General features: G+C 44.4%; 1 protein-coding gene across 1 annotated transcript in view; it reads right to left on the bottom strand.

The window, feature by feature from the left end:
* Window positions 1-9493: 9493 nt before the first annotated feature.
* Window positions 9494-20786, bottom strand: part of LOC144178042 (uncharacterized) — a 28281-nt gene continuing 16988 nt past the window's right edge. The window contains exon 5 of the mRNA XM_077705576.1: window positions 9494-9729. Within this exon, the coding sequence (XP_077561702.1) occupies window positions 9494-9729 (236 nt within the window). The remainder of the gene's footprint in view (window positions 9730-20786) is intronic.

The following is a 20786-nucleotide window of genomic DNA, read 5'->3' as shown; positions in this document are numbered from 1 at the left end:
AATAATATGAAAATCGGAGGAAGATACAGAATAAAAAAACTCACTAGCCTTTGTTCGTACGCCACGAACGTTTTGATAGACAATGTTCAGGCGCATAATAATCAATCAATCAATCAATCAATCAATCAACCTTTATTTTCGGTGCCCAGGAACAACCCTAGGGTCTTGGTACTGGTACACCATATACAAAACATACATAAAAACAAACTAAAATCAAGACAACACAACACCCAAAACCGTATGCATGAAAGAAACAATAAAGTAAAGAGAGTTACAGTAATCTCAGAAAGCAAAACAGCAAAAAAAAAGAAGAAAAGAAACAGGAGACCTAGCATTGCAAGCCATAAAGCTTAATAATAATAATAATAATAGTAATAATAATAATAATAATATTCAATCAATCAATCAATCAATGTTTAATATAGTGCCCAGGAACAGCGGAGGCCTTCGCGCTGGAGCACTCAGAGGGGAAAATGCAGCACTGTAGTACATCAACAATTTGCTAATAAACACTCAGTGAGCAAAAAAAAACCTACAAAAACGGCAAAGAGGATTAGAAATAAAATAGTGCAATCCAACCGACTTTACACAATCAATTCGTGCTGGCGCACAGAAAAGGTATAAGACAGCAATGAAATGCATCAATAGCTGGCAAATGAACAGTGAGTGAGCAAAAAAATAAGAAGAAACTACAACTTCAAAGAAGAATAAATATACCATTGTGTAATTTTAGTCAACAGTACACAATCAATAGAAACTGTAATGTCTGGTAAATTGCAAGAAGACATCTTACAATAGGCGTAACTACATGGAAGGGTGAGTGAAAAGAAGAAAGGTTTTACAAGATTCGGGAAGCGTACATTTTCGGTTTCAAATGGACGCATGAAGTGAATATGGCAACTTTTAATGATAACAACGGCAGAAAAAGAAAAATTCTACGATAATTACAGTCGCAGTATCAGCACAATAGACGAATAACCAGGAACAAGAACAAGCTCGGTGAAGTCAATGCACACGTCATGACGATAAGTGAAGAAAAAGAGCACTGCCAAGATGAACCTAGTGTGTCAGAGCTGACAACCCGGCCAAAGACTCCCGAAGAGGACGCTGAAAAATATCGAGCTTCTCGGAGTGAACATTGTGCAGATGCTGCATCCTTTGAAGAGGAGAACGTGTGCTGAGAGCTCCAGCTGCTTTAAAAGGGTGGGCGAGCCTTGTAGCTTTTTGTGGAACGCGAAAACTGATTGATTCAAGTAGTCCCGGGCATAATCAATCAATCAATCAGTCAATCATTTATTTGTGTGCCCAGGAACACCCGGGGGGGCATTTGTGCTGGCGCACGGAAACAGAAACACACGAAACATATTGTACACATCTCTCAAATACAAAATAAAATACAAAATACAAAAAAAAACCGAAAGGATAGCTTATGTTGAAGTTACGAAATGAAAGTCATTTAAGTGCATGAACTCAAGGATAAAAGACAAATGCAGAATAAGAGAAGTTGGCAGTTACGCCAATAGAAACTCACAGACATGTTTGCGAAACAGAGTAGGGCAATCATTAAATATATCAAGGTAATCTGAGTACCGATTGTACGTGCATTGCAGTCGGGACGCAGGGCACAAGACACGCAGACAATTGGGGTTGCAAAAGGTATCATGTTTCCTGGTCCACTTTTGCGGCACATCAAGACGAACATGTTGTAGCAGCTCACCACAAGACACTATGCCGTGCATAATTTTAAAGAGGAAGAGAATATCAGCCTTGTTCCGCCTGGAAGTTAAGCATGATAGCGTCAATGAAGTGGGCGATCCAGGGTTATAATTACTACTATCGCCAAAGCGATGGTTGAAGATAGATATGAACGTATTTTGGACCCTTTCTACAAGCTTACGGTTTGTTTTGCTCGTGCTGTTCCAGACAACAGATGCATATTCAAGCTGAGGACGACATATAGTTGTGTACAGCTTGAGAAGAGAAAGCGGTTCCTTGAACTCATTGGACACGCGACAGACAACGCCAAGCGATCGAAGAGCTCTACGAGTAATTACCTGAATATGTGGAGAGAAGCTCAGTTTGCTGTCGAAAGTGACGCCTAGGTCATTAACCTCTACCACACGTGGGAATAATTCACCGTTGATGTTATAGGGAAACAAGATGTTGTCAGTCATTCTTGTGTATGTCATTATCTTAGTTTTAGATATATTAATGAGGAGTTTGTTGCATGAGCATCAATGCGAGAAGGACGAGATTGCTCTCTGGAGAGCGAAACAGCTGGCAGAGTTGGAAACAGATTTAAATATTTTTACATCATCGGCATATACAAGAAAATTACAATCATTAAATATTGTCGCGACATCATTTATAAAGATCAATCAATCAATCAATCAATGAACCTTTATTATAGTGCCCAGGAACAGTCGAAGCCTTGGTGCTGGCGCACTGAGAAAAAAAGAAAAAATGCCGCTTTGAAATACATCAGCGGCTGACACATATAAAACCAGGAAAAAATGTGGGTGAATGAAATACCACAGAGAAAAAATTAAAAGTGGCATCCAAACTACATTATACGAAATTATGGTACATTGCACAAACACAGCGTACAATGACCATAGCAATCGGCTGAAGCATCAATTACACAAAAACGTATGAAACAAAGTACAGGAAATGTTTGTAACTATTCACATAAACTGATAGGTTATAGAAACATTTGTTTCTCTAACATTTGGTTCGCCCGGGCCACTTAAACATATGTATGAACGATTACGTATGAATGTATGAACATACGTATGAATGTATGAAACATATGTATGAACATACAACGATTACGCCCGCAGCATTAACATATATGAACATATGAACAACATATGAACAACATATGAACACTAACATATATGAACATATATGAACAACATATATGAACAAATGAGAACAGACTCTGTGAAAACAACATACACATGCGGAAAATAACTGAAGAACACGCGAACTGTCGAAATGAAGTTAGTGCGCCACGGCTAACAGCCCGGACAAAAACCCCCGAAGGGGACGGCCAAAAATATCAAGTTCCCCTGAGTGAAGGTTATATAGGCGTTGCAGTCTATCAAGAGGAGAACATCTGCTAAGTTGAGCAGCTGTGTGGAAAGGGTGGTTAAGCCTTGTTGCTTTTTTCGGAACACGAAACCCGATTGCTGCAAGCAGTTCCGGGCATGAAATTGTACCATGAAGCAGTTTATATAAGAAAACAAGATCTGAACGGGTTCGCCGGTAACTTAAAGAGACAGTTGTCGGGAGAGGCTCAGAGGGAAAACGATGCATAAATATGGATAAAAATTTGGTTTGTACACGCTCTACACGTTGACAATTAGATGTGCAGGTTCCATTCCAAATGACAGAGGCATATTCAAGTTGAGGAATACAAAGTGCCATAAAAAGTTTTAGGAACGAATGAGGAGACTGGAAGTCTCTTAAAACCTACATACAGCACCAAGCGAGCGGAGCGCCCGCCGAGTCAGTTGAATGACATGAGGCGAGAAAGTTAAGGCGCTGTCGAAGAGCAGTTCGAGGTCTTTGATCTCGTCGACTCTAGACAGAAAACCGTCGTCAATACTGTAGCGAAAGAAAATGGGGTTCGTTTTTCGGGTATAAGACATGACCTTTGTTTTCGCCGGGTTAAGATTTAGTCTGTTATCTGAGCACCAGTTAGCAAAGGAGAATATATCTTGCTGCAGGGCGTCACAGCCTTCGATGGACTTTATACGTCTGAAAATTTTGATGTCGTCAGCATAGAGAAGAAAAGAAGACTTTCTAATTCCGACTGTCGCATAATTCACAAAAATGGAGAACAATAGAGGGCCCAACACGGAGCCTTGGGGCACACCGCTTGTTGATCTGTACAGAGAGGATGTCTGCCCATTAACACTAACGAAACTGAACCGATTGCATAGATAGCTACCCAGCAACGCCACGAGTGGTGTATCAATGCCCGACTGCAAAAGCGTATCAAGTAACAACGCGTGGCAGACAACATCAAATGCTTTGCTCAGGTCACAGTAGACGACGTCTAACTGGCCTCGCTCAGAAAGTGCAGCGGAGGCCTCCTCCATGAAGCAGGCGAGATTAGTCGTTGTCGACCTTCCTGACATAAACCATGCTGTTTACTTGTGAGAAACTGCTGTACAGAACTTGACAATACCTTGTGCAAAGCTGTCTCAAAAAGCCTGGAGGCAGCACAAAGTAGAGAAACTGCCCTACAGTTTTTTGCATCAGATTTGGTGCCCGATTTGAAGATGGGGCGCACTCGAGAAATTTTCCACTTATAATAATAATATAATAATCAATCAATCAATCAATCAATCAATCAATCAATCAATCAACCTTTATTTTCGGTGCCCAGGAACAACCCTAGGGTCTTGGTACTGGTACACCATACAAAAAAAAACACTACAATTAGGACAAGACAAGACACAAAAACTATATGTATGACATAAACAATAAAGTAAAAATAGTTACAGAAATCTTAGAAAGCAAAAAAGGAAAAAAAAGAACAGAAAGTCAAAAAAGAAAAGGCAGGCTAAATGTTGCAAGCCATGCCACTCGGCCAGCGAAACGTTCAGTAGATTTTAAAAATAGGAACTATACAAGCAAATATTGAATCAACATGACATAGAGTATACGTATATAACAAAGGTTTTGTAACAACATATTAGGAAGTTCCAAAAAAAAGGGGGGGAAAAGCTTCAGCATTACAATAATAATAATAATAATAATAATAATATTAATAATCATAATAATAATATTCTTTATTGTCCTTCTCTTTACAAAGTAAAATGGCAGGCCTGTCGAAGCCAATATAGGCTTGTTTGACTAGGCCTGGCAAGGCGGCGAAGCGAAAAAAGAAGGCAATAGAGTACATGGAAATGCGAACATGCGAACAACAATATTTACGAAATCAATTGACTAAACAGAGCGTAAGCAGAACATAACAAAATCATCACAGAAAAGATATCACATTAGTACACACTTCCATAAATACAAGACGCATATAAAATACTTGTATATGTCAAACAAAATGTCAGGCACATGAATTAACAAAAGGTCAACAGGGCTTTTTTAAGTTGTTTTGATTGTGCAGCAAGGACTTCTTGGGGTAAATCATTAAATAATTTTGGGACATAAACACTTCTACGTGCGATACCATACGATGTACGGGAGCGGGGGACTGAAAAACGGGGCTGATTTCTTACAGGCCGGGCAGACTTGACTTCATGCTTAAAATCAGGCAACCAGAAATGTTTAACAACCACTGTTTTAATAAATAAAGCATCAAATGACGCAAAATTAAAAGTTTTGAATATATCCTGAACATCTGTCAACGGAAATCCATAAGTGATAGACATCAATATATTTTTCAATAGGCTGTTCACGCGAGCTTTCCAACGGGATGAACAAAAATAAAAAATGGTTATCCCATACCTTAGTACACTATAGGCGAGGGCATGCGCAATACTTTTCTTGACGTGAAAGGGAACGAACTATTTAATGTTGTAAAGCACACAAGCCACACTTCGGAGCTTCCCACAGATATACGCTAAGTGTTCATGCCAAGATAGTGCGGAATCAAAAGTAACGCCTAAAGATTTAATAGAATCAACATAATTTACAACTGCACACTCGCAGGTGGTGCACTGGTGATCATGAATATAAACAGGAGCGTTAATCACAGTAGTTTTCAACGGATTACGGAAAGAGAGTAGTTTTGTTTTACGGGAATTGATTTTAAGGCAATTTTCGGAGAACCAATGCACAGCATTACAAATGTCATTTTGAAGCATGTTTATCACCTTTTCATAATGCACATGTTTAGCAACCAAGACTGTGTCATCAGCGTACTGGTAAACTATACATTTAGAAATTGACATAGAAAAATCATTCATGTAAATGTTAAAAAGCAAGGGCGACAAAATGGAACCTTATGGAACACCAGCAAATATAGATAGTGGTCTACTGAAATGAAAATGATCATCAGTAGCAACAACCTGAGAGCGCTCCGAGAGATACTTATACAGAAGAGAAAAAAAACGGGCCACGGAATCCCAATAAGTAGAGTTTCCTTAGCAATAGATTATGACACACAGAATCGAAAGCTTTAGAAACATCAATAAATAAAGCACATGCAAATAAGTTATTATCAACAGAATTGCACAGGTCATCAGCAAATTCTTCTAATAGAGCAATTGTGCCACGGCCAGACACGAAACCATACTGCCGAGGTGACATAACCAAAAATGTTTCCAGAAAAGAAGACATAATTTGTAAAAGGTATTTTTCCAGAATTTGAGAAAGAATGGGGAGTATTGATATAGGCCTATACGAGTCGACTTTATCCTTCGGACCTCCTTTATGGAGAGGCTTAACGATAGCAGTTTTTAAATTGTTAGGAATGTCTGCGCCAATAATAAATCCATTAAGAATGAAAAGAATAACGTCCGATAAAACGTCGAAGTTCCTACAAAGCGTCTCTACCCATATTCCATCATAACCCGGAGGCTTATTAGTCCGGAAACTGAACAGTATGGACCTGAGCTCGGATTTAGAGAGGCAAGGCAGAAACGCCGAAGAAGGAACAGATTTATCCAGCGAGCAAGAATCAACTAAAGGTGAAGTATTATCAGGAGTGATACGGAATGCATGGTTAAAAGCGTCCGCCACAGTTTCCGCATCATCCAAAAAAGCTTTAAAGACCGGGGGATTACTAGTCTTTCCACGCAAGCTGTTAATTAAATGCCATGTCTTCGCTGGATTTTTTGCGCACTGGCTGAATTTCTGGAAGAAATGTGCACGCTTGGCAGATCTTAAAAGAGCGACAACTCTGTTGCGAGCACTTTTGTATTGCGCGCGCAGGGTCTCATCTTTAGGTGAGCGCTTTACACGCTTCCATAGGCAATCCCTACACGAAATAGCTTGCATGTCGCCCGCGGTTAGCCAACTGTAATCTTTGCTCCGCTTCCTAATCACGGAAACCGTACTCGAAACCTGGAACCATTTGAGATGCTCGCATAAGCTTGCGTACACGGTTCCAGGAGACGGTTTATCCGCTATCAGAGACGACCAGTCAAAATTAGAAATCAAGCGGTCAAACATATTTTTATTTACGAAAGAAAAACGGATATCTTGACACACCGGTACCCTGTCTACCTGATAAGTAGGAGCAGAAGAATTATCAGATATTCGACATGCCACAATGTAATGGTCCGCCAACCTTTGAGCGATGAAACGAGACGAAAAAGAGCAATGTTCGGCCCTTAAAGCGATATGATCTAAACAAGATTGAACCACTTTCCCGCGGACAACCTCTTCGCGAGTGAAGAAATTGACTAAACTTTCAAGGCCAGACGAACAAAGTACTCCCAAATAATCTGCCACTGTAGATTGGGCGGGCTGTAGCAAATTTATATTCAAATCCCCCGTTAAGCACAATTGATCAACTGCACCAAAACGTTTAAGTAAGGTATCCAATTCAATTAAAAATCTGGCAATACTATTAGAGGGAGGGCGATAAATTGCTAATAGCACCATTGAAATACTACCGTAAGCTACCTTAACGGCTAATAATTCTGCATGTGCCAAAGTTGCACCCAGAGGTGTCACTACAAAGTGCTGGCGAATGAAAATGGCAATGCCGCCCCCTCGACGAAATGAACGAGTGAAAAAATGCGAGCTGAAACCCTGCAATTCAAAAAAATCAGTAGGTGTGTTGATATTTATTTCCGTAAGAACAAAAATATCAACGAAATCAGCTGCGGATTCTGCAAGAGTGCTGAATTCGTCCCAGTATTTTCGAAGACTGCGAATATTAATGTTAACAATTATTAGATCCTGCTCAGACCTATTACTTAAGGAGTGCCGAAATGCGTTGAAGTCGGAAAATTCAAGGAAGTGAACTGACATGTCCGTTAGGCAATTTTAGCAATGTCAGCGATTTTCACAATTCGAAGGAGAGGCGCGTTCTCGGTTTTTTTTGCGTTGATTTTGCCGCTCTTGACCCAACAGAAACTGTAGTCGTTAGCTGTAGCTGCCATTCTGGCGTGTCAGAACAAAGTCACGGTTCCGCTTGGTCAAGTTTTCATTGAAGAACAATTTCGGCAACGCGCCCGACTGATGTAACACGCGTAGTTGGCCGCGTGCTCCCAACCACATTTCCGTGCAGTGGACGGACGCAAACCGAACGAGAATGGTAGGCGTTGTGTCACGTTTGCTGGGAAGCCTGTGCACGCTGAGCACATCAGAAGCCGAAAAATGTGATAAGTTCAGTTTATCAGCGAGATAAGCGAGTTCCTGCTGCAAGTCCTCTTCCTGCTCAACCGGCATCGCATGGATCTCTAAGTTTGCCCTCCGACTGTATTGTTAAGTGTCGTTCAGTTGATCGTGCAGTTGATCTGGGCTGCTTGTTCATGGACAACAGTTTTCAAGTCATCGACCTCCTTAGAACAACGGGAGACTTGTTCATGACAGCCCTTACTCTGAGCAAGGACAGTGTCATATTGCGAAGACATGAAAGAGACTGAATCTTCCAAGTCGTGGACTTGCGCAGATAAACCAGCGAATCCCCCTTTAAGAAGCAACAAGGAATCAACTTTCTCATGGAGTGCTGGCAACATTTCTAGGCTCTTTCTTATGCTCCGCAACTCTGAAAGCACCGCGGACTCTGACTCAGGCCGCTCAACCTTGGTAACCCCATCTGACTGGGAGGTGGCAACCTGGCGTTTCTTACTCGCTCTACAGGTCTTGCAAACCCACACGTCCCTTTTTCCTTGACCCATCGTAGTGAACGTGTTTGGTGCAATGCCCGAGCAGTTCTGACCGAGGTGATAGAAGTAATTACAGTCCGAGCATTTCATGAAACTGCCGTCATCCGGCAGAGCATTCTGGCACGCAATACACATTTCATCTCCTGCCATTGCGAACAAACGAGTCAAAATCACACAGCAAGGGTGCAGTCGGCGGCAAACAGAAAAATGAATTAAAGCCTAATGTAGAAGGCACCAATTATTACCTGTCAAGAAGAAGGCGTGAGAACGGGGCAAAATTTCGCCGCCGACTGCGAAGGGGGAATGGGAAACACCCGCTGATATAGCCAGGCCGAAGTGGGACTGGTCAGGTGATGCGCAGAACTGCAGCCGGATGAAAGGCGATGCGCAGCTTCATCGAAGAAAAGCGCATCAAGAGTCTCTTTGCATCAGCAGGTACAGCAGGCCCCAGAAGACGCCAAAACTCGGTCGGACAGCAAATCCAGGAAATCCAGCAGTTGCGAAGAAAATTCACGCCTTTCGGAGTAGGTTCGGCGGGGTAGAAGCCAGGGACTCGGTCGAACGGCGAGGCCACCCGTAAATCTGTCAAGAAGAAGGCGTGAGAACGGGGCAAAATTTCGCCGCCGACTGCGAAGGGTGAATGGGAAACACCCGCTGATATAGCCAGGCCGAAGCGGGACTGGTCAGGTGATGCGCAGAACTGCAGCCAGATGAAAGGCGATGCGCAGCTTCGTCGAAGAAAAGCGCATCAAGAGTCTCTTTGCATCAGCAGGTACAGCAGGCCCCAGAAGACGCCAAAACTCGGTCGGACAGCAAATCCAGGAAATCCAGAAGTTGCGAAGAAAATTCACGCCTTCCGGAGTAGGTTCGGCGGGGTAGAAGCCAGGAACTCGGTCGAACGGCGAGGCCACCCGGAAATCTGTCAAGAAGAAGGCGTGAGAACGGGGCAAAATTTCGCCGGGCAAAATAACGGGGCAAAATAATAATATTAATAATCAATCAACCAATCCATCAACCTTTAAGTTTCGGTGCCCACGAACAAGCCTAGGGTCTTGGTACTGGTACACCATATACAAAACACACATAAAAACAAACTAAAATCAAGACAACACAACACACAAAACCGTATACATGAAAGAAACAATAAAGTAAAGATAGTTACAGTAATCTCAGAAAGCAAATCAGCAAAAAAAAAAGAAAAGAAAAGAAACAGGAGACCTAGCGTTGCAAGCCATGACACTCGGACAGCGAAATGTTCAAGGCACGTGAAAAACTGGAAATGCTCACTGAACATGACAGAGATAAGTTATACGCATAAAACAGAGGTTTCATAACAAAATGTTCGGAACCTTCAACTTTGAAAGAGCTCAGCATTAGAAGCACTGGCACTCAAACCTACAGAAATTCAAGCAACGCAAAACCAGGAAATGTTAAAAACAAACAAACAAGAACATGATTTGCCTAAAATAAATACGGCACATAAATTTGCAATGACATAAAGGCACTTAAGCTACAACAGTTTTGAAGTCGTTTGAGAACAAAGAAAAAGAGCTCTGGAAGATATCAAGACGATCAGAATATTCATTATATGCACAGTGTATTCTGCATATGGACGAGCGTCTTCTACTTAAACCATCTGTTCTGAAAGTTCGAAATGTCCGGAAAAGTTTGTTCGGCAAGTTGACATTGGCAAGTGTAACCAAGTCGTCACACAAAATATCCCCATGAAGAAGTCTATAAAGGAACATAATATCAGCTCGCATTCGTCGACACCGAAGGAAAGGAAGACTTCTCAGAAAAGGCACGCTGCCGTTAGCGTCTTCTTGTACATGACGGAAACGGTGCCTAAAGATAGAAAAGAACTTATTTTGAACTCTTTCGATACGGTCACTATTGGACCTGCAAGTTCCAATCCAAACAACAGAGCCGTATTCGAGAAGAGGTAAGCAGAGAGTCGAATACAACATGAAGAAAGGAAGAGGACCTTTAAACTCTCTAGAATATCTGCAAACAGCACCCAGACATCGAAGAGAGCGACGGGTAACTTGTGTAACGTGGGAAGCGAAAGTCAGAGAAGAATCAAATAGTACTCCCAAGTCTCGAATTTCAGTCACCTTCGGCAATGCAGTGCTTGCAATTTTATAGGAGTATTGCAGCTGTTGAGTTTTTCTACTATAGGAGACAACTTTCGTTTTTGAGGGGTTCAAAATTGGGTCGTTTTTGGTGCACCAACGATGGAATGACGCAATATCAGCCTGAAGATAATTACAGTCATGAATATTACGCACTTCGCCAAAGATTTTCATATCATCAGCATACAACAAAAAAGAATTGTGAATTACAGAAGCAACATCGTTAATGAAAATGGAGAAGAGAAGGGGACCCAGAACAGATCCCTGAGGTACACCACTGGTTGCTTTGTACCTAAATGAAGTTTGACCGTTAACACTTACATAGCAATATCGCTGCTGGAGATAGCAACGTATAGGACCCACTAAAGAAGCGTGGACGTCTAACAGAATGAGCTTGGCAAGCAATAACGAGTGGTTGACTACATCAAAGGCCTTGCTCATGTCACAGTAGACCACATCAAGCTGGCTTCTACCAACGATTGCTGGGAAGGCCTGCTCCATGAAGCACGCGAGGTTTGTAGAAGTTGAACGACCACGCATAAAGCCATGTTGATTAGGAATGCGGACGTGTTTAAGTGAGAAAGACAAGACCATATGAAGAGATAACTCAAATGTTTTAGAGGCAGAACAAAGGAGCGAGACTGGCCTATAGTTTATGGCGTCAGTTTTTGGGCCTGACTTGAATACAGGGAATACGCGAGAGATTTTCCATGAGCGAGGGAACGTGCCAGACCAGAGACAGTTATTAAACATTGAAGTCAACACAGGAACGAATATGTTTGTATATGTTTTTAGAATGGCGGCAGGAATACCATCTGGTCCACAAGAAAGCGAGGGCTTAAGCCGCATGATACTGGTCCGCACGATGTTCTCATCCAGTTGGAAACAACCAGAGTTATTACCCTGGTGACAAGGGGCGCTACTGTTATCACTGCCACCGCTAATTCCAAAAAAAGAAGAAAACTGACGAGCAAAGCAGTCGGCCACCTCCGCAACCTCATTGCCGTTGGAGTCTAGTAAACGAATAGATTCTTTAGTTTTTCTAGATCTTGAATGAATGTACTTCCAGAAGGCTCCCGGTTGATGGGTTGCTTTAGCTTCTACTGACGCCAGGTACGAAGCATGATCACGCTTGTGCAATATTTTGCATAAGGCACGTAGGCGCCGAAACTCCTGAGCGAACGGGTTCGCACCAGAGCGCTTCATCTTTCTGTGCGCACGTTCTTTGAGTTTAAGGGCATCCCGCAATTCAGAAGAAAACCAGTGTGGGAATTTGAACTTCTTTGGTAAATATAGCGGGATGCATTTCTTCATACCCAAAAGTACAATCTCAGTAAAACGGTCAACTTGTTCATTGACATCAGTTTCGTCAATGAATGTCGACCAAGGGGCAGCAGAAAAGTAATCATACAGCCCAACGTAATCTCCCCGGGCGAAAGCGTAGCGAGGTTGCGTGTTGCAGGAACTTACGGAATGGTGGAGCATTGTGGGAAGGGAACAGGAAATAGAAAGAGGAGGATGAAATCTGTCAGGTCTAACTAAAGGACAAGCAGAGTGTGACACACTAACATCATCAAAATTCGAAAAACACAGGTCCAAAATGTTTCCACTGCAGTTTTCTATGTGATTATGCTGTGCCATGGAAGTGAAAGATGAAAAATCTAGTAATCTATTACCCTTCTGTTCAATGTAGTGGTTATGGTGGGAACAGGATAGATGGCTCCACTGAACGCCTGGAGCGTTAAAGTCTCCAAGAAGGAGGACCTTGCGATTGCAATGAGTAATAAACTCCTGTTCAATGGAGGAGACTAACTGATTGAATGCGTCAGGAGCTACATCAGGGGGTATGTAAAAAACCCCAACAAGAAGTTTTTCAGTTTTAGAGATAAGAATTTCAACCCATACAGACTCATCTGCATTCTGAATATCACTACAAAGCACACTCGGGAGAGATTTGTCGACGGCAAGAAGGACCGCAACCCCTTTTTGTTTGCTTGCCGTCAAGGCACGATCACTACAATATACATGGTAATTTTGAGGGAAATAATCACTGGACAGGATATCAGGGCACAACCAAGTTTCAGAGATAGCTATTAACGGAAAACAAGAAGACAGAACATTGCCAAAGAAGTCAGTTGCCTTGGTACGAAGACCGCGCACATTCTGATAAAACACATCCAAAGTACTAGTCATCATTGCTTTTCTTATGTGATGCGCTCAGAGCTGTGAAGTATGCCTTCGCGAAACATGCCTCGAAACTTCTTAAAGAGGCAGTCTTTCGGCCAAACAGCGGGGTCATTCAAGCGCTCGAAAAACTCTTCACTGACGGATATATGAAAGGCGGCGTACGTGTCAAAAGGCGACGTACGTGTCGTCGGCAGCTCAAGGACGAGACACCTAAGGTTGACAGATGGGCATTAAGCCTAGCAGAGGTGGTGGATGGGGAAAGCTTTGAGACGAACATAGCTTTGGGGCGCTTCGGCTGCGGAACGATGACGAGTCCACATGTGTCCGATGCACCTACACATGCCCGGCTTCGGCGCTTCTCCTCAATAGTAGGAGGGTTACGGTCAAGCACAGACACAGATTGCACCGGGGAAAGTGGGGACGGAGTGGGAGGCAGTGTCGGAAAAGCCGAAGACACCGACTGCAGCGGAGCCGACGTAGCCGACGGTGACACGTCTTTGTAGACAACTTGCGTGAAAGAAGGCTTTTCCGAGCTGCGACGTACTTCATCCTGCAAGGCAGGGGGGCGACGAAGCAATTCGGCACGCAAGGAGCACACCTCCGCACGCAGGGAACTAACCAGCTTCGCATAATGGGCGCGGTCTCCCTCCCTCTCTTCACGGAGACGGTCGAAAGAGTGCACGTTTTCCCGGCGCATGAGGTCGTTGTCCTCCCGCAGCCGGGCCACTTGGTCGGGGAGGAAAGAAATTCCGTCCAGCGCGTCGATGAGGAGTGCGCGAAGACCAGCAGCTTCGGCGTCAAGGTCAACCGGCTGGGACGGCGGAGCCGGGGCCTTCTCGACGACGGGCGGCTAGTCTCGTCGAAGGGAGCAGGGGGAAGGAGCCCCGCTTGCGGACGTGCCGAAGTCGTCGCCGGCTCCGCTAGGCCTAGCCGCCGCCTCAGCCGTTTCGCAGATGTTGCACTTGAACGGCCGAGCGCCAGAACTCAGGAGTTAAAGCTCAGCGTCCGGCCGCACAACACACTTCGCGTGCACGCGTTTTTTGCAGGAAAGGCAGCGGAAAAACTTTTGTTTACCATAAAAAACACAAGAGCATAGAATACAGATATCCTTGCTGGGCGCCATCTTGCCGCAAGATGGCGCTAATAATAATAATATTAATAATAATAATAATAATATTATTTATATAAATAATAATATTATTATTATTTATTAATAATAATAATAATAAATAATCATGCGCCGCATGATGGCGCCAAGTAAGGACAAGTGTCTTCTCTGCTACCTCGCTTTCTTCGGCAGGCGGGAGTTTTTTCGATGTGGCTGTGGAAACGCCGTGCGCACGGAAAGTGCATTTTTCTTTCAGACGAGGAACTGCAGTGTCTGACCTCCGGTGAGCAGGCGTTCGTGTGTAATCTCTGGGTGGCTGCGGCTTCACCCGCTAGGCCTAGCAACCGCGGTGAGCAAACCAGCGAAGACGGTCAGCCAGCGAACATCCCGGCCGAACGAGTGGCGTCCCCTGTCGGAGCAAGCTTCGTCCCTTCTGCAGACCCATGCGCAGAGGTCGCTGCTCTGAGGAATCTACTCTCTGAAGCTTGCGCCAGCCTTTCCTTTCTCGGCGACGTAGTCACCGAGCGGCGCGAGCAGAACCGGCTTCTGCGATGGGATAATGTTGCTGGGCTTGCTCACCAGGCTGCAATCGAGGCGTCCCTGCTTGAGGAGGTTTGCTGCCTACGAGGGGAGCTCGCGCGTCCCCCACCTTCCTCGCCTGCTTCTCCGAAGCCTGTTAATCCTTTCATGCCGCTGGGGACGTCACCGCATTCTGGCATCCCTACGAGGTCATCGTTTGCCGAAGCCGCCGCCCGTGCAGCTGGTGAAGGCGCCCCCTTCCTGTCCTCTAACACCGCCTCGCCGTTCGTTGAACGCCCCAGCAGTAAACCTGCTACGGCCTCGAGCACTTTGGTTTCCCCTTCGGTCTACCCTCTGCCCCCGCCTCTTTGGTCCGACAGTGCGTTTAATGGCCCGCCCCGCGTGGGTGCGTCGGAAGCTTCTCAGTTGGTTGTGGTACGCCGACAACCAAGCCCGAGGGCCATCTTTGTTTCGAAACTGTCGGCTAACACCAAGTCTGCTCAACTGTTGGCTCACGTGTCAACTGTGCAAGTTACGCCGTTGTCGTGGAAACACCTTAGGACCAAGTACGACATTCTGCTTTTTGCGTACTGTTAACGAGGAGTGTTTTAGGCGCTCGTCCGTGTCCTTTCCTTTTCTTGTATCCGCCTTTCGCGCAGTTAGGTTTTGAATATTAACCCCTTCCAAATCGCCGATCTGTCTCTCATTCTAGTGTTTTAGGCGCCTGGACGACTCGTCTATGTGGCCAAAAGGCTGCCTCTTCAAGCCGGTCCAAGGCAAGGTGCACCCTGGTATGCTGCATAGCTGTGAAATAACTGAAAATGATCAGTAAGTACGAGAGTCTCGACATCTATCAAAACACTCATGGTCTCCGAACTAAGTCCTCTTAATTTATAAGAAACATTGTATGCTCTAAATTTTCTGCCATTGTAATTAATGAATCCTGGCTTTCCGATGATATATCGTTTTCCAATTATTTTCCTTCTAACTACCAAATCTTTAGAAGCGACAGCAAATTAACTGGACGTAAAATAAAAAGGTGGCCGCGTTCTCATTGCTGTTTATCACACAGTGAAGTGCATGTGGCCTGCTGACCTCGAGATGTTAGATGAATCAATCTGGCTTGAGGTAAGCCTTACGAGGGGGGAGAGGCTACTCATCGATGCATTCTATATATCCCCGGATGTATTACCTTCTGAATTTATTCGAACACTCACATACATAGAAAATGTCTCAAATGCACACTCCAACCATAGGCTCATTATACTTGGGGACTTCAACACCCCAGGTATTCGCGGGAACAGCCTTTCCTGGGAGCACAAAAAAAAATTCTCCGCATTTCCCCGAGGGGAAGAATGTGAAAGTGCGAATGCACGAGTTGAATTTGCGCGGTTCGGTAATGTTCGCGAAAGAGAGATCACACACAACTACAAAGAAAGAAATATGCATTTATTCACAGACACCTATTTGTGTTGTCGTTGTACTTGATTGCTAGAGCGGATCTCAGCTTTGAAATTTCGTGTCAGTACTCCTTTAAGCGGGTGCATTAGCCCTTCTCACGCCCGATTCCTGGCCAATCCCCCACGTGGGTATGTGCCATGTCAGCGGCCAGGCAGCGCGCGCCCATCTCCCCCCGTTGCTAGGGAAGATGAGGAGCGCGCGCACCCGCAGCTGTTGCTATGCGGACTACGGCGGCGGACGATTCAGGCTCGCTTAAGAAGTGCATTCGCACTTAAAAAGCATTAGGCAGCTCAGAAATGCCGCATTCTATTAGATTTTAAATCATTCACCTCCATGCAGCAGTTTTGCCGCATAGAAAACTCTTGTGGTAATGTTCGAGATGTACGCTTCTCAAACTTAAAAAACGTACAAGTGTGTGCGTTCGAAATATCTCTTGTGCACCCTGACAAGTTTCACCCCCCTCTTATTGTCTCTGTCTCGGTCACTGCCCAGCATCGCGATGGTTGTGCTGACGATTGTGAACTCCCGCGATATGCTTTCAAGCGTGGAGATTATGCTGGGGTGTACCACTTTTATTCATCCGCTGAATGGTCAAGTGTCTCTGATATCAATGATGTTGACGAACAGGTTCGACGTTTTACCAACATTGTCAGGAGTGGCATGGAAAAGTACATCCCTCTTTACAAGCCTCTCCATTCCAAATTTCCCCACTGGTTCTTTAAAGAACTTCGAAATTCGCTTAAACCTAAGGACAGCTCCCACAAAAAGGCCAAGCGTTCTGGGCTTGACAAGTGGAAAGCTGAGTTTAGACGGTATCGCTCACTTTGTAAAAGCCTGTATCGGCATGACCATTAGCTCTATATAGAGTCGTTACAGGCTGCTGCGTCTCATAAACCTGATGACTTCTGGAGGTATGTACGCGGCCTTTCTAAGGAAGGAAGGAAGAAAGTAGAAGAAAGGCAGGAAAGTGAACCTGGCTAGGGCCTAGTTTGCAATCCTGCGCGTGGGAAAGAAGAGATGGGCAAAAGAGAGGAAAAAAAGAGGAAAAGTTGGACCATACACGTATGCCCAGCACTGAGGCACTGACAGTGATTGACACTGGAGGGTCTCAGTCTATAGCCTAGTGTTCAAGTTCGTCGCCCGTACAAAACGTAATAGTTCCTTCGTCGCCTTCTGAGCGGATGACTGAGAAGGCCATTTGCACAGAATCTTCTCCCCCGAAAATGGCCGCCGAGAGTCTAAGTTCCTCAGTGCTGGTGACAGCTTCTTCCTTGCAGGCGAGTAGCGTGGGCACTTGCATAAAACGTGGCGTATCGTCTCCGATGTGCCGCACGTTTCGCATTCCACCCTTGCTGCCATTACTATTAAGCACGAGTAAGCATTTGTGAATGCCACCCCCAGCAGGAGACAGCAAAGAAGTGTCGCGTCTGACCATAGGAAGCCTAGTGGAAGAGTACGTTGCAGGTTCGGGTCAAAGGCACCAATGCGTGCACATGTGAAATCTTCTGGAGACCATTGGGAGATAGCTGTTTCCCGGCCAAGAATGCGGAAGGCCCTACTTGGGTCCGCCCTAGACAATGGGATGAGTACAGTTATCGCTGTATGATGCGCCAGCCGGGTGGCAGCGTCTGCACTTTCTTTGCTGACAATGCCGCAGTGGCTAGGAAGCCCCTGTAGGGTGACATCATGACCCGCCTCGGCAGCACGGTCGTACACCATTCTTATTTCTTTCAGTAGCTGTTCGTGAGGTCCCCGGCACAGCGCTGACTGGAGCGACTGAAGTGCAGGCTTTGAATCACAGAAGATAGCCCATCTGCGGCACGAACTTTGCCCGATGGTGTAAGACATCTAAAGAACATATTAACCTGCTTAATGCCGATAACGAACACGTTGAGGATTTTGCCACCAGGTTTGCTAAGTACTTCCACTCTGTCTTTCGACTGCCGGATGCTAACGACGAACGCCTATCATTCAATAGAATGTCTAATTTAATACACCCAGGTTCGACGAAAAACTTATCAATGATAGCCTTAAACGGATGAAACCACCGTTTTCCTGTGGCGCAGATAGAATTTCAGCAGCCCTCATGAAGGCTTACGGCAATATTTTTGTGCCTGTCCTGACTTCCATTTATAATAACTGCTTACTTTTCGGCAAATTTCCTCGTGCATGGAAGATGCTGGAATTATTCCAATATTCATGTCTGGTGATAAATCAGCCGTTTCGAACTATCACCCGATCTCCCTCCTTTGTGTCGCCTCGAAACTCTCTGAGTCAGCTCTGCACAAAGTTCTTGGAGCCTGCGTCAAGAACGTTGTGATACCAAACCAGCACGGCATTTCCTCGGGTCGATCGACGGTCAGAAATCTTGCAAGCTTTATGACAAAAGCTTCGGCTGCAGTTTGTAAAAACGGCCAGTTGGACGGTATTTATTTTGACCGCAGTAAGGCGTTTGATGTGGTGAACCATCAGCTAATAATTAACAAGCTTGCTACGTCAGGTGTAGACGCAAGCCTTTTTGCCTTGTTGTCGAACTATCTCCTTGACAGGTTCTTTTACGTAGATGTAAACTACAAAAAAATCTAGTGTTTACTCTGCAACAAGTGGTGTACCTTACGGTTCTATGCTGGGTCCATTATTGTTTTCTATCTTTATGAATGATGTGTCAATAGTGTTAAAAACTGTTTTTTCTTCTCTATGCTGATGATGTCAAACTATTTAGGCACCTTAGCGGTGTTCAGGACTGCTGTGTCTTGCAGGGGGTATGTGTCAGAATTATCGGTCTGGTGCAGAAAAAAGTGCCCAATTTTAAACCCCGCTAAAACTAAGGTTGTCACCTACAGCCGGAAAACCCACCGTATGCTGTTTTCTTGCAGTATTGAGGGAGCTCCTATGCAAAGGGTTGATAACATTAGAGACGTGGGGGTGGTTTTCGACAGTACCCTTTTTTTTTCATCCCATATTAGGCTAATTACCCCTCGAGCCCTCCGAAGTCTTGGCAATGTACGTCGGATTACACAGGAATTCTCTTCTCCAGATCCATTTCTAATTCTATATAATGCAATATGTATCCTCAGTTATAATATGCTTCTGTTGCCTAGAACGGCATGTCGAAATCTGGTAGTAATTTTATAGAACGTGTGCAGAAGACGTTTTTATCCATATTTAGGCACCGTCATGACAATCACAGTCCGGGTCCTGATTCTGACTTACTCATAGTTCCTTCCATGCCTTCCTTGAACTGCAGACGTAAGCGTACTGATCTTACATTCCTTCACAAAATTGTTCATGGTGACCATTCTTGCGCATACCTGCTTAACTGTTTAGAGTTTAGTGTTCCGCGACGGCCCACCAGGTCGCATCGCCCGTTAAAGACCGCTGCGCGCAACTCCAATCATTCTCCTTTACTCAGAATGCAGAATTGTTACAACCGCTTCTTTGAACGCCTTGACGCCTTTCAAAAATCCTTTACAAATTACCATACTGCTGTCGTACGTTTTTTTTCTTCTGGAATTTGGTTTCTCTGCGGTTGTATCAACCCAACTGAAAGTTGCCAATTTTTTTAAACAGTTTACTGTCATTTGTTGGTCTTATCATTTGTCTCTACGTTCTTGCCGTTGTTTTTGTTGTATAACTGTCAAACTTTGTTTCTCTGCTTTTTGTGTGGTCTTTACAATAAGCAGTGCAACAAAGGTATATCTTCTTTTCTTCCTTCCCAGGCTCCGCCTGTGCTTTATTTCTGCCATTTTCACTACTTAATTTTGTGTGTCGTGTCGCTTGTTTGTTTATTGCGGTATGTTTCTTGTATTTTGTTTTTATGTAACTATTCGCGCGCCAGCACTCAGGCCCCTGGCTGTTCCTGGGCACGTAAATTACCATGATTTGTTTATTTATTTATTTTTTTTGTTTATTATAATTATTATCGCAAAGGCATCGCTCGTTTTAGGGTAATACTTTATTGCAGTTTAACTTTTCAAAAATTGGCCCCGTATCTGCTTCATTCGTTGCAAATGTCGTCAAGAGACGATAGTCTTTGTAGGCATTTGCCAAGGAAATGCCCCCCTTTGCTTTCCCGCTCACCTCTAATCCTGTTCCTGTACCTTCGCTCTCATCCCAAGGTAAACACACTAAAGGTTTGCGCAAGGCGATTTGAATTTACCACGTTCCACTGCTACAGGCCTGGTTCTCCGATGCCAGCGCTGCAGTACGGCGGAGGTGCGTGTAAATGGAAGCGGCCGACTACAAGGTTTATAGAACCGCGTGGCCGTGCTCCACGTGCGTTCCAAGCAGAACGTGGAACCTAGCTAGTGGAAGCTTTCGTTGCTGTTGCCGCGTGGTTTTTCATATGCCGGCACGAGGCAGTGGTTTTCTGCAGTAGATGTAGAATATCATTTGCTATCAAAAAAGCAAGCATCCATGAATTTTTTAATAAAGGAACACTGCAAATACCCCTTGTGTTTTTCGTGTCTTATATTTGCGGAATGTCATGTTCTTGTTCAACAAAGTTGACAAGTTTGAACATATAAACCGGGCTTTGACGTTCACATTTGGATGTGAGTACATAAGACT

This window comes from Haemaphysalis longicornis, unplaced genomic scaffold (assembly GCF_048455015.1).
Source record: "Haemaphysalis longicornis isolate Haplotype H1 unplaced genomic scaffold, Haemaphysalis longicornis Haplotype H1 scaffold_39, whole genome shotgun sequence".
NCBI lineage: Eukaryota > Metazoa > Arthropoda > Arachnida > Ixodida > Ixodidae > Haemaphysalis > Haemaphysalis longicornis.
The sequence above is the reverse complement of the archived record's forward strand: the minus strand, read 5'-3'. Positions and strand labels throughout refer to the sequence as shown.